This window comes from Helicoverpa zea, chromosome 22, assembly GCF_022581195.2.
Source record: "Helicoverpa zea isolate HzStark_Cry1AcR chromosome 22, ilHelZeax1.1, whole genome shotgun sequence".
In the NCBI taxonomy this organism is placed as follows: Eukaryota; Metazoa; Arthropoda; class Insecta; order Lepidoptera; family Noctuidae; genus Helicoverpa; species Helicoverpa zea.
The window spans coordinates 1,074,144-1,087,887 of record NC_061473.1 but is presented as its reverse complement, the minus strand read 5'-3'; the positions used below and the strand labels follow the sequence as shown (position 1 = coordinate 1,087,887).

General features: G+C 30.6%; 1 protein-coding gene and 1 long non-coding RNA gene across 4 annotated transcripts; one reads left to right on the top strand and one right to left on the bottom strand.

Moving 5' to 3' along the window:
* Positions 1–401: 401 nt before the first annotated feature.
* LOC124641503 lies at positions 402–1,504 on the bottom strand. The gene is made up of 2 exons (XR_006985687.1): positions 1,427–1,504; positions 402–751 (listed from the first exon to the last, which is right to left on the bottom strand). It is a non-coding gene; the product is annotated as an uncharacterized LOC124641503 (long non-coding RNA).
* On the top strand, positions 1,488–13,497 carry LOC124641502. 3 transcript variants are annotated; one of them, XM_047179586.1, is made up of 2 exons: positions 1,488–2,266; positions 2,971–13,497. In XM_047179586.1, exon 2 carries the CDS (start codon positions 3,848–3,850, stop codon positions 7,346–7,348), a length of 3,501 nt encoding a protein of 1,166 aa, XP_047035542.1. In that variant the 5' UTR covers positions 1,488–2,266; positions 2,971–3,847; the 3' UTR covers positions 7,349–13,497. All 3 variants share the same exon structure in this region, with proteins under 3 accessions (XP_047035542.1, XP_047035543.1, XP_047035544.1).
* The last annotated feature ends 247 nt before the right edge of the window (positions 13,498–13,744 follow it).

Sequence of the window (13,744 nt, the reverse complement as noted above, 5' to 3'; positions counted from 1 at the left end):
CATTCAAATACTTACTAAAAATATCCTCTTAATCATTTGTTTGAGAACTACGGAATGGACATGTTCATAAATCTTCCGTAATACCCAATGACAAATAATTTACCATTTTTTTAATAACTTAACAATACTAGAAAAAAGTTTACTTCTCGAAAACTGATGTCTGTTTCTGATTGATACTAATTTTAACATACGGTATACTTACTGAATCAGTTGCTCTCGCTCAGCTTGCACACAGCAACTCTATAAAGTATGTATGATAAGAATGTATCATATCGGTATGATAAGAACGGATCATATCGAGAATTGAAATATATTTATTTATTTATGGGTAATATAATAATAATAATACATTCTTACATATCAAGATATTGTAGTGAATCTTTTAACAAATAAAACCAAAATTTATATCTGAACATTTATTTCTTTAATTCTCTAAATTATTTTGAATCTTTTGAATTAATTCATTTGCGGATTTGTAAATATCGTCGAATAATACATGTTTTACGACATATTGTGCACACAACTCCGCTTTACATTTGCAGAGGGTGTCTTCTCGGTCCATGAAATCTTTGGCATCATATATTTCAATGCGTACAATCTTGAATCCCAGGGCAGGCTTTTTTATAAATGTATACGAAGTCACACCGTTATCTTCACGATTTGGTCTTTTTAGGTGCAATTGATTTCCCTTGTTTCTATCTGAATGTACTGCTTCCATGGGAACAAAGTTGAATAATGGTTCTTCTGAATCCTGAAAATTAATATTTTAACAATGAGATATGCATCGCACACAGCTACAAAATTGAATCGAGAGAGAAAAAAACAGTGTTCGTAATTTCATAATAAATATTGTGAAACAAATATAGCTATCACAGTACGAAGGGACTTATATACATTCGAAAAAAGTGTACTCAATATTTATAAGTATGTAGATAAAATTGCATATTACACGGGACTTAAAACATTTCGTGAAATGTAGGTGTATTTTTATACACCTCTGCTGACCCCTTCGGCGAAATAGGCGTGAGTTTATATTATGTAATGTATGAAATTATGTCTGATCCGAACTAATAAGTAAATATATAGTTATCCAATCACATGAACTATTAAATATGATTTATACACAAATCCTACTTCCTACTTATATCCTACTTATATCCTACTTATATTATAAATGTGAAAGTTTGTCAATCACGCAAAAACGACTGGACCGATTTGATTGAAATTTGGTATGTAGATAGGTGATACCCTGGATTAACACATAGGCTACTTTTTATCAACACACCACGCGAGTGAAGCCGCTGGCGGAAGCTAGTGAAAAATACAATAAATGTTTGATTGCTAAATACTTACCGAAATCATAATTTAACAATTTCTGTAACACACAACTTACACGTATCAAATATTATTAAAGAATAACACTTACTTAATGAATAATAATACTTTGTAGTTTTAGGCTTCATTTTGGAACATTTTTTGTCTTTGTTACTCACCTTTGTACAGTAGGTACACCGAGACATCAAGCTACTCATTTCCAATAAAGGATGGTCTCGCATTGTATATGCTTCCCGTCTAATAATGGTTCAATTTATACTGGAAAGTGTAGCTTGATGTGTCGTTGTGCGTGTATTGACTTAGGATTCGAGAATAGACTCTCTCCTTTTTTAGACTTTGTATATACTTATTAGCGTCAGAGAGGCGTCGGATGCAATCTGAGCCTGTCTGTGTTTACAAATTTATCTACTAATAAATTAATATGTGCCGTTCGAATGTACACCCATAGTAATGTATTGTAATGAACGACTTTTTTCATAAATTAAATGCAAAGCAAAACCGCGTGAAACTAGTCGTATATTCATTGTGTATTATTGCTACCTTAGCAATATTTTTAGGATTCCGTCGGAGAGATATCATCTTCGTTGAGCAATGATTAATCTCAAGTTATTCGAACATTGATTAATATAAATCATAAGGAATTAATGTGAACGGAATCCTCATTCACATAAGTAGTCAAACTTGACATAATTTTCCTTCTGATCATCATTTTTTTACACACACGTATAGGGATGAAATACTAATGCGTTCACACTAATGAAGTATTGGTGCCTATTAATAGGAATGTCAAATTCTATGGTTCAATACTTTCTGCTTAGAGCTGCTAGTAAACACTTCAAGTTACGTACGTGTTTGTGCCAGTACATATACTCATCAAGAAGTATCAGTTTTTGAAACAACTACCTATTCGATAAAGTCATCAGTTCATTATGTAAGTATTATTTTAATCTCATTTATTTGTTAAAAGTCTAATGTTCACTTTGCTTGAAGCGTTTATGATATATAATATATATTCGGGTGTATCATACACGCTAAAAACAAACTGCATGATGTGGTCCCCTATTTAATTACATATTTGACGACACGTTTGGTTTATTGGTTAAGACCTGGGCGCATCAATATTGAACGCAATATAACATGTTCTTCAACCATCTAAACCGAGTGTTTGTGGATTCGATTCCCACACAGACTAGTTGATATTTGTCTGGTCTGAATATTTTTGTAATACGTTTCTCACTACTATTAATTTAAATGTGATATGTCTTATCATATGAATAGATTTATTACTAGCCTTCGAACTATCGACTACATTCCCAATAACATCTTTTGGTATTTCAGTTTAAGAATTATAGTTTAAATATCTTAATTAAAAAATATAACAATGAGTAGATATAATAACTGAAAATTATAATAATATAATAATTATACATTATTAATAATATTTATAATTTTATTTTATAAATCAATTGTCGTAGTTTTTGTAATGTTAAACATAGATCGATAACTTCTATCAACTTAAAATTAAAAAAATGTTTTAGATAAAATCTATATTTGAATAGGTTCTACTATCATAAAGGTATTTATTACATCTATATACAGTTGTCGAATACATTATCATGTATTTTTTCTTTACAGGTCGAAACTTGTAGATGACATTTACCCAACGGACGAGGCGTCATCCGCTGAAGAGCCGGAAAAGAAACCGCTCGAAAAAAAGAGCACGAAGAAGAGATCTCATCGCTCAGAGCCGTCGAGCAGTGGCGTACGCACCGGCGCCGGCGGCGGCGCCAGCGCTCGCTCCGACCGGGACACTAAGCGGGCTAAGACCGAGAACAGGAGCACCGCGGCGGCTCTCTTTGGCTCTGATAGTGAAGATGATCACTCTACATCTCTTGATAACGAAATTGGTAAAAAAGTACCCCCTTTAACTTCTTATGTAATGAGACGCGTTACGAATGGATATTCGCGCCAAGCTAATGCATTAAAACCGGGGACACATTTCATTGAGTTAAAAATATACAAATGTGATGAAATAGAAAATGTGTCGCCTATGAATAGGTGGCGTCATGCGATTGTTACCGTAAAGAATAGATCAGATATTGATACCGAAAGTTGGCGTCACTTATCTGCTTATTTGAGTGCCATTCGTAAAGAATTTAAAAACTGCCCCTCTATGATTATTAATTCTTATAATTAATTCAATAAATAGCTGTGTAGTGTAACTATGCTTAAAACTACGCACATTATATAACTATTATACTATATAACCAGTTTTATGATTTATAAAATAAAACTATGTATTCGTTAGATATAAGAGATATAGTTTAAGGTTTCTTTTGAACCCATTACATTTAGATAAATATTATTGTATAAACATCTACCTATAATCATACATAATAATATATTATCCTTCTTGTTAATAATATAAATAATAAAATATTCTTATACCTCTAACTTTTAATTGTTCACAGTTACCCTACGTCATGAGGATGAACCCGATAAAATTAATTTTATGTTATGTGAGAAATGCAATTTAAGAATATTAAAACAAAAATTCAAGAATCATACCAGATCTAATTTACATAAGTCGAACTGTCTATTGAGTACTGAATTTGAAAGTATTAAAATAATTGCCACTGCATTTAAGAATAGAATAGTTACATACAGACTAAGTCCAGTACAGGAAGACGAGCACCTCACACCAGAGGCGTTCCTGTGCTATTATAAGAATGATATAAATAGAATTATTGAACTGTCGTTAGCAAAACATAAGTGTATCAAAGTAAATTTTGAGCTATTTGCTTATTTCATTTTACCCAAGTCAGATGAACAACAGCTTAAGTCATTTAATACCAAATTTGAAATTGTATGCAGTAGTACAGATATAAACTGTATAATTATTAAAATAATAAATATTTTGGTAGAAAAAATGATTGCATTTGAACACTGCGAGTCCGGTTGGTCATTTTTTAAAGTAAATCATTTAGAAATTAATATAAATAAATATTCACCTATGAGAGGAGGTAGTTATTTAGAATTACCTTCAGTTATAAAAAATACTAAAAGTTGCATAAACATTAAAAACAATGATAAATACTGTTTGTTATGGAGCATTGTAGCTTCGCTGTATCCTGCTAGAAGTAACGTCTGTAGAACTGCATCCTATCCTCATTTTTCAGAAGTTCTCAATATTGAAGGGATCGCATTTCCGCCCACTATTAATGATTTGAAACTTTTAGAGAAACAAAATCCTGATTTAAGTATCAATGTTTATGGTCTGGATAAAAAATGTAATGTTACTGGGCCTCTATATTTGAGTAGTTTAAAGAAAGTTAATCATATAAATTTATTATACATAGAAAAAGAAGAAAAGGGTCATTACTGTCTTATTAAAGATCTCCCACGATTAGTAAGACGTCAAATCACTAAACATAATGGAAAACTAGAGTTTTGTGATTCATGTTTACAGTTTTTTGCAAGTAAGACTCGATATAATTCGCATAAATGTTCTAAAATTTTAGCAATATTACCAGGTGAAAATAGTAAATTAAAGTTTAAGCACTATGAAAGAAAATTAAAAATTAATTTTATAGTATACGCAGATTTTGAAAGCATATTGTTAGATTGTGATACGAAATCAAGTGATAATAATACAACTAACATAAAATTGCATCAACCGTCATCTTTTGGCTATTATGTTTGCTGTTCTCATGATTCCAGCTTGAATAAATATGTTTGGCATAGGGGTCCAGACTGTATTGAAATATTTATAAAAAACTTAATTAGAGATGTGAAACGAATCTGTAGGATATTATCAATTAAAAAGTCCTTGTCTTCATTATCTGAAAACCAAAGAAACAACTATGATATGGCCAATATATGTCATATCTGCGAACAGCCTTTATTGGGAGATAAAGTTCTTGATCACGATCATATTACTGGTGAGTATCGCGGCGCAGCGCATACTCATTGTAATTTAACTTACAAAGTATGTCCATTCATTCCAGTAGTGTTTCACAATTTATCGGGATATGATAGTCATATTTTTATAAAAGAATTAACTAACTATGAGGGTGACATCAAGGTAATACCTAAATCGAAAGAAAAATATATGTCGATAACGAAAAACATTTATTATGAAAAATTGTCTCGCCACATACAAATAAAATTTATAGATTCATTTCAATTTTTAAGTTGTAGTTTAGATACATTATCAAAATCTTTAACAAAAGAAGAAAATATACATCTTGCCAGCGAATTCAGAGATTATGATCAATTCGTTTTACTGAGAGAAAAGGGTGTTTTTCCTTACGAGTACATTGATTCGTGGGCTAAATATGATGTGAAGGAGCTCCCACCTAAATATACATTTTTTAATAGTTTAACATCGGAGCATATAACAGATGCTGAATACCAACGTGCACAAAAAATTTGGGATGCTTTTAAGATTGATTCTCTTGGTAGATATAATGACTTATATTTAAAGAGTGATGTATTATTACTTTGTGATATATTTGAAAAATTTAGACAAATGTGCTTGAAATATTACAAATTAGACCCAGCTCATTATGTATCTTCACCTGGTTTAAGTTGGGATGCTATGCTTTTATACACAGGAGTTCAATTAGATTTGATTTCTGATTTGGAAATATATGAATTATTAGAAAATGGAATACGTGGCGGTTTGGCTCAATGTTCACTTCGATATGCTAAATCTAATAACAAATACCTACCAGATTATGACGTAACTGAACCTTCTTCTTTTTTGATATATCTCGATGCTAATAATTTGTACGGGCATGCCATGACCAAAAAGATGCCGATATCAAACTTTTATTTATTAAACGAAAATGAAATATCAAAATTTGATCTGTTCAACGTTGCAGATGATGCAGATTATGGTTATATTTTAGAAGTAGATTTATGTTATCCACAGCACTTGCACGATTCTCACAGTGATTTACCTTTTGCACCCGAAAAAATAATACCTCCAGGCGGAAAAACTTATAAACTAGTAGCAAATTTATATGATAAAACCAAATATGTTATTCACTATACAAACTTAAAACAATGCCTAAAACATGGATTGATTTTAAAAAAGATCCATCGTATATTAGCTTTTCGACAAGACTGTTTTCTGAAAAAATACATTGATTTGAATACTCAGTTACGTCAAACATGTAATTCAGCATTCGAAAAAGACTTTTTTAAATTACTTAATAATGCTATTTTTGGTAAAACAATTGAAAATAGACGAAAACAAAAAGACGTGAGGTTAATATCACAATGGGCAGACACGAAAAATTTAACGAATAAAAATGTAGGTGCTGAAAAGTTAATTTCTAAACCAAATTTAAAAAGCATCTATATATTAAATGAAAATTTTGTAGTCATTCAATTGAATCAAGAAAAAGTAACCTTAGATAGGCCAATATATATTGGTTTTACTGTTTTAGAATATGCGAAACAACATTTATATCAGTTTCACTATGATTTTATTAAAAATAAGTATAAAAATCAAACAATGCTTTGCTACACAGATACCGATAGTCTACTTTATTATATACATACTAATGATTTTTATGCCGATATTACTCAAAATATTTCACAATTTGATACTAGCAATTTTTCTGAAGATAACCCTTATGGAATTTTTAAAAGGAATGCAAAGGTTCCTGGTTTATTTAAAGACGAATTAGGAGGTGATGTTATTTCTGAATTTGTTGGTCTTAGAGCTAAATTATATTGTATAAGTAGTGTTAAAACACATATAAAGAAAGCAAAAGGCATTACGAAACATGTGACAAGAAAATTATCATCAACTAACTACAAGACAGCCTTATTGAATGACAAGACATATAAACATAAAATGATGATTATAAAATCGATGAAACATGTTCTGTATACACAAGAAATTAATAAAGTAGCATTAAATAGAAATGATGATAAAAGACAAATTTTACCAAACCAAATATATACTTTACCTTGGGGGCACTACCAATCTATCAAATAAATTTATGATTATGTTACAATATGTATAACTGCACTACATTTTAATGTAATTAATCTACATTTAAATGTATTTTAATAACTAAGAATGAAAAAAAATATACTTATTATTAATAAACAACCTTATATTTTGTTTACTATATTGTAAATGGATTACATAAATATAGTTATAGTTTAATCATAGATATAAGTGTACATTTGATATATAACATGTTTTATTATACTTAAATAAATGACTTTTTACCTATAAACCTGTTTTTATTTATGTTTCCTTAAAAAAATAAAATTAAAAAAAGAATATATTAATCTGTGATTAGAATAACATCATTCTTACACAGGTGGCATACTTGATTTTATTTATATTTTTAAATCATATTATGTATATATGTGAATGCTAAACAGTATTTGATTTAATCGGCGAGATGAAGTTGATCAAGCAACCCATATCCCTAAATATTAATAATATAAGATTAAGTGAATCTGCCTACTACATCAGGCATAGCACTTTATTGCCGAATACCATTCGCTGTATAATATGTGGTCCATCGAACTGTGGTAAAACGAATGTTATGATTAGTTTACTGCTGCATGAAAATGGGCTCAAATTCAGAAATCTGTATCTTTACTCGAAAACTTCTTTTCAACCTAAATACCGTTTCTTGACTGAAGTGTTGAAAAGAGTACCACAGGTTAATTTCTACGAATTCAATGATGATAAAGATGTTATTTCTCCGAGTGAAGCTTTAACAAATTCTGTATTTATTTTCGATGATGTTGCTTGTGAAAATCAAATAAATATCCGCAATTATTTCTGTATGGGTAGACATAAACAAATAGATTGTTTCTATTTGTCTCAAACCTATTCTAAAATTCCAAAGCAATTGTTACGTGACAACGTTAATTTTCTTATTATATTCAAACAAGATGATGTAAATTTAAAACATATTTATGAAGAGCATGTTAGTTCTGATTTACAATGGAAAGAGTTCAAAAATATTTGTCAAACTGTTTGGAGTAAACCTTATAATTTTCTACTTATTAATAAAGAATCGTCATTAAATAATGGAAGATACAGACAGAATTTTGATATGTTTTTTAAATTTGACTGACTTTTTTATATGTCCATATAAGTAATTAACATGTACAATCAAACTCAGTATAATTTGTTCTTTAGCCGAACACAGTTGTTACCTATTATAGTTACAATATGGAGAAAAATATTAAAATAGAATTAATGAAATCTGTAGACTCCATAAAGAATAAAATAAAACAAATGAAAAACCAGGAACACTCTATAAACTTAACACTTGATAAAATGTTAAAACCTGTCACAGATCCCCTTAAAACCCTAGTTGATTCGAATAAAACAATAGAAAAAATACAAAATTTAGAAAATACACACTCTAATTCTGAAGATGTGGAATTGAGTGATATTAATACTAGCTCATCTACAAAGTTTGAAGAATGCTACACTCCAGAACTGAATTCTGTGCAGTTCGTTAAAAAGTCTCCCCAAACGGAATCACTGGAAGATTTAGAAATATCATTAGAGGGTCATGATATCCATGATATTTATGAAGGGGTAAATATACCATTTGGAATAAGAAGTGAAAACAAAAAATTATTAATGGGCAATTCAATAGTTTCATTTTCTAAAATAGATAGTGTGAATGATGATAATGTTATTTTAATTAAAGTTGGTGATAAAACCTACAGTTTAACCGCTGGTTTAAAAGAACTTTTACTTCGAAGAAAACCTGATTTGAAACTAATATCGAGCAAAGATAAATTGGTCTACAAAGATATGTTGCATTATACAAATGCACATAAGAGAGATTTCAATCCTAATGGACAAATTAGAGGCGATAAAGGTATAAAATATCGAGACATAATTAAACCATTGTTTTCTGAGTCGTTAAATAATAATATTGTCACAAAATTTGGAGGAAGCTTACCAACGCTAAAGAAATACAGAAATAACACTGACTTGGTATATTGGGATGATCCTAACGAACTGGTTGACAGATTGAAACTATTAATTGCTTCCCGAGATGCCGGTAATACAAACCATGATAATGAAATTTTATCAATAATCGAAGAATTAAAAGAAGCTGATATAATTAAAGAATAAATAGTCATAATAATAAGCGTTTTATTCAGTACGATAGCTGATTTCAAGACAAGTATACTGAACTGCAAACATGAGCAAAGCTGACGTGGTAAACGAAATTCATAAAAATGCGAGGGTCAACTATCCACGAAGACATGTTATCATGAAAGATATAGATGACTTGTGGCAAGCAGACTTAATTGATATGCAATCAATTTCAAAAGAAAATAAAAATTACAGATATATTCTTGCCGTTATTGATACATTTTCGAAATATGCTTGGGCCTTTCCTATGAGAAGTAAAACCAAAGAAGATGTGTGTAACTCTTTCAAAACTTTGTTGGATAAAGGACGTGTTCCCAAAAATCTGCAAACGGATAATGGAGCAGAATTTTATAATAACAAATTTCAGAAGCTTATGAAATCATATAATATTAACCATTATTCAACCTTCTCAACAAAAAAAGGCTTCAATAGTTGAACGATTTATCAGGACATTCAAATCTAAAGTTTATAAAGAATTTAGTTTAAAAGGCAATTACAATTGGATAAATAATACCCTAAATGATGTTCTTTACAAATACAATCACACTCACCATCGTACTATTAATGAAATCCCTGCTAATGTAGACAATATTAATAAAAAAATGATATTAGAAAGGTATTTAAAGTTGTTAAAAATTGATAATTTAAAAAGCAAGTACAAAGTAGGTGATTATGTGCGTATCAGTAAATACAAAGGAACATTTGAAAAAGGTTATACTCCCAATTGGTCAACAGAAATATTTAAAATTCGTAAAATACAAAAAACAACTCCCATAACTTACTTAATTGAAGATACTCTCAGAGGTCAGCCTATTTTAGGCGCATTTTATACACAAGAACTTCAAAAAACAAAACATCCCAATGTGTATCTAGTTGAGAAAGTTCTTAGAAGAAAAGATAATAGAGTTTTAGTAAAATGGTTAGGTTTATCTTCAGCTGAAAATAGTTGGATTCATAAATCAAATATATTACTATAGCATTGACCTAATACCAAAATCATGGAAGAATCTTTTAAGTATTTATTAATATGCACAATTTAGATTCATCAGTCTTCTAATGTGTTTTGGGGAGAGTAGTCTTCTCAACTGGCTTATAAACAATTTACCATTTGAATTACATTTACCTGGTTACAATTATTGCGGTCCAGGTACGAAATTAACTAAAAGACTTACACGTGGAGATAGCGGTATTAACAAATTAGACGAATATTGCAAAAATCACGACATTGCCTATCAAAATTCATTAAATTTAAAGGATCGGCACAAGGCTGATTTAATTCTATTAAAAATGGCAAAAGAGCGAGTGGTTGCTTCTGATGCGAGTGTAGGCGAAAAAATTGCAGCACGCTTAGTAAGCAAGGCAATGTCCAGCAAAATTAAAACTGGTTCTGGCCTAAAAACAAGCAATAAAAAGTCTTCTTTAAAAGCTACACATGGAAAAGGATTAAAAAGTAAACTGAAAAATGTTATCACTAAAACTAAAAAACACATGAAAAAATTAAAACCAAAGACCAAGAAGATTGCTATAGAATTAGCTATTGCTGCTGCCAGAGAATTAGCTGATAATTCATCCCTTAAACTTCCTCGTGTGATTCCTATTCCAAAAACTGGTGGTGTATTACCTTTAATTCCTATTTTTGCGGGATTATCAGCGGCAGGAGCTTTAGCAGGCGGTGCAGCTGGTATTGCTAAAACTATTAATGAATTCAAGATGGCTAAAAAGATGTTGATTGAATCGAAAAGACATAATGAAAAAATGGAAGCTCTATGTATTGGAAAAGGATTACACCTTAAACCGCATAAAGATGGGCTCGGAATTTTTGTATCGAAACAAAAAAACTTAAGATATCGGCTACCCAAACGAGCCTTAACTAACTTTGATATTTTAAAGTATGCTGACAGTATTCCTTATTTTAGAGGTGTATTTATGAGAGATGAACTCCCTCAATATCCTTTTAAAAAAGAATGTGGAGTTATTAATTTAGACTGTTCTAAAAATCCTGGTTCTCATTGGGTAGCCTATGCAAAATATAATGATTACATTGAGTATTTTGATAGTTACGGAAATCTTAAGCCTCCAAAAGAATTCATAAAATATGTAGGTTCTAAAGTTCAATATAATTATGATAATATACAACGTGATCACCCCTTCAATTGTGGACATCTCTGCTTAAATTTTTTACGAAAATTCTGGTTTAATCAAGAAATAAAATAAACAGGATCTTCAAAATGCGTTCAGTATGCAAGTATGACTACAACAGTTACCATCTCTGGAAATACATCTGAATTGATTTCTTACTTTCAACCACCACTGCATTTATCTGACCAATACGAGTGCGGTTTGCTATACTTTTCAGTATTAAATTCAAGACCAGAAGTGGCAGTCAACAACAACAGTCTAAATGTAATTAGAATCGAATGTGATCTTGTAAACGGTTCATACTGCAATGGCTTACCAGCACATTTTATTCACGAATTTGTATCTGATACTGCTGCAGGTCGGCGGTTGATAGAAATACCACAAAACGTTATTTACTTTCCAGTGAACAAAAATCTAATTTCATCTATATCTGTTAAGATTGTTGATCAACTCGGTAACTGTATTAACTTCGGTGAAGAACATATTCAATTACGCCTTCATTTAAGAAAAACAAAATGATAGTATATTATAAAAACACTCCTGTGGAAATCAAACGTCTTATTCCATCCAGGACCATTAAGGAGCATAGACGTAAGAAAAAAGTGAAAAAATTGAGTGAAGCAAATAAAGCTTTTCTTAAAGCTCTAGGTTTTAAAGTATGAATATATTACAAATTACTGAATTACCTCACTTCGATAGTTCAATTGAAAGCTATGAAGTCCACACATACAATCCCTACACTAATAGCTTTAGAGAAAACGATGAAATCAGAATTCCCGTACACCAACAAGACATATACGTGTTACCATCAGCCAGTTCACTTTACGTCGAGGGTCAAGCAAAGTTCTTCGACAAAGATGGAAAACCGATTAAGAAAAATATTACGTTCAGTAACAACCCTATTATGTTTTTGTTTCAAGATATCAGATACGAAATAAATGGCATTGAAATAGATCGCATTAAAAATTCTGGAATAACGTCGACAATAAAGTCATATGTTTCAATGAATGATGGAGAAAATAAAGTTGCTGCTTTATGGGGTTGGAACCTAGATGGATTCAAAAGTGATGGTCATTTTAGTGCTATTGTACCTCTTAATAAGATTTTAGGCTTTGCGGAGGATTACAATAAAATTGTGATAAATTGTAAACATGAACTTATTTTGAATAGAAGTAACTCTAACTTAAACAGTATCTTAGCAACTGATGATATTGCACATTTTCAAATAGACATACAAAGATTGCAATGGCGTGTACCACATATAAAAGTGTCAGACCGTGAACGACTGACACTACTAAAACACTTGGAGAGAGATAAACCTATTCAAATAGCGTTTCGAAATTGGGATTTATATGAGTATCCTTTGCTCCCTAAAACTACAAAACATTCTTGGTCAGTTAAGACTGCATCGCAATTAGAAAAACCACGATATGTAATTTTTTGCTTGCAAACCAACAGAAAAAATAATAAAACGAAAGACAGTTCTCTGTTTGATCACTGTGGGGTTAGTAACGTAACATTATTTTTGAATTCGCAGTATTATCCTTACGAGCCTCTAAGCTTAAATTTTTCTGAGAACAAATACAATATATTATATGAAATGTACGTGAAATTTCGTCAGTCGTATTACAATTGTCCTGCAGACCCCTTGCTTAATTTGTTTGATTTCAAGGAGAAGGCCCCTCTCTTTATTATAGACTGTTCAAGACAAAACGATAGTTTGAAAACAGGCCCCGTAGATGTACGGTTAGAGATTGAATGTTCCGCACCAATACCAGATAATACAACTGGATACTGTTTAATTATTAACGATCGACTTGTGGAATATAAACCTTTAAGTAACATAGTGCGCAGATTATCATGACAGCCATCGTAGATGTTCAAGGTTTTAAAACAGAAACAAATGAATTTATCATTAAAGAATTTGCTGTATTATTGAATAAAAAAATTCATATGTTCTTAATTAAGCCACCATTTCCATTTTACGATCTGACGATACCAGAAAAACGACAAGTCAGTTGGATTGAACGTAATAGAAGGATATACTGGAGAGACGGATTTGTGCCCTACTCAAATCATCAGAATTTGATTGTAGATATTTTAAGA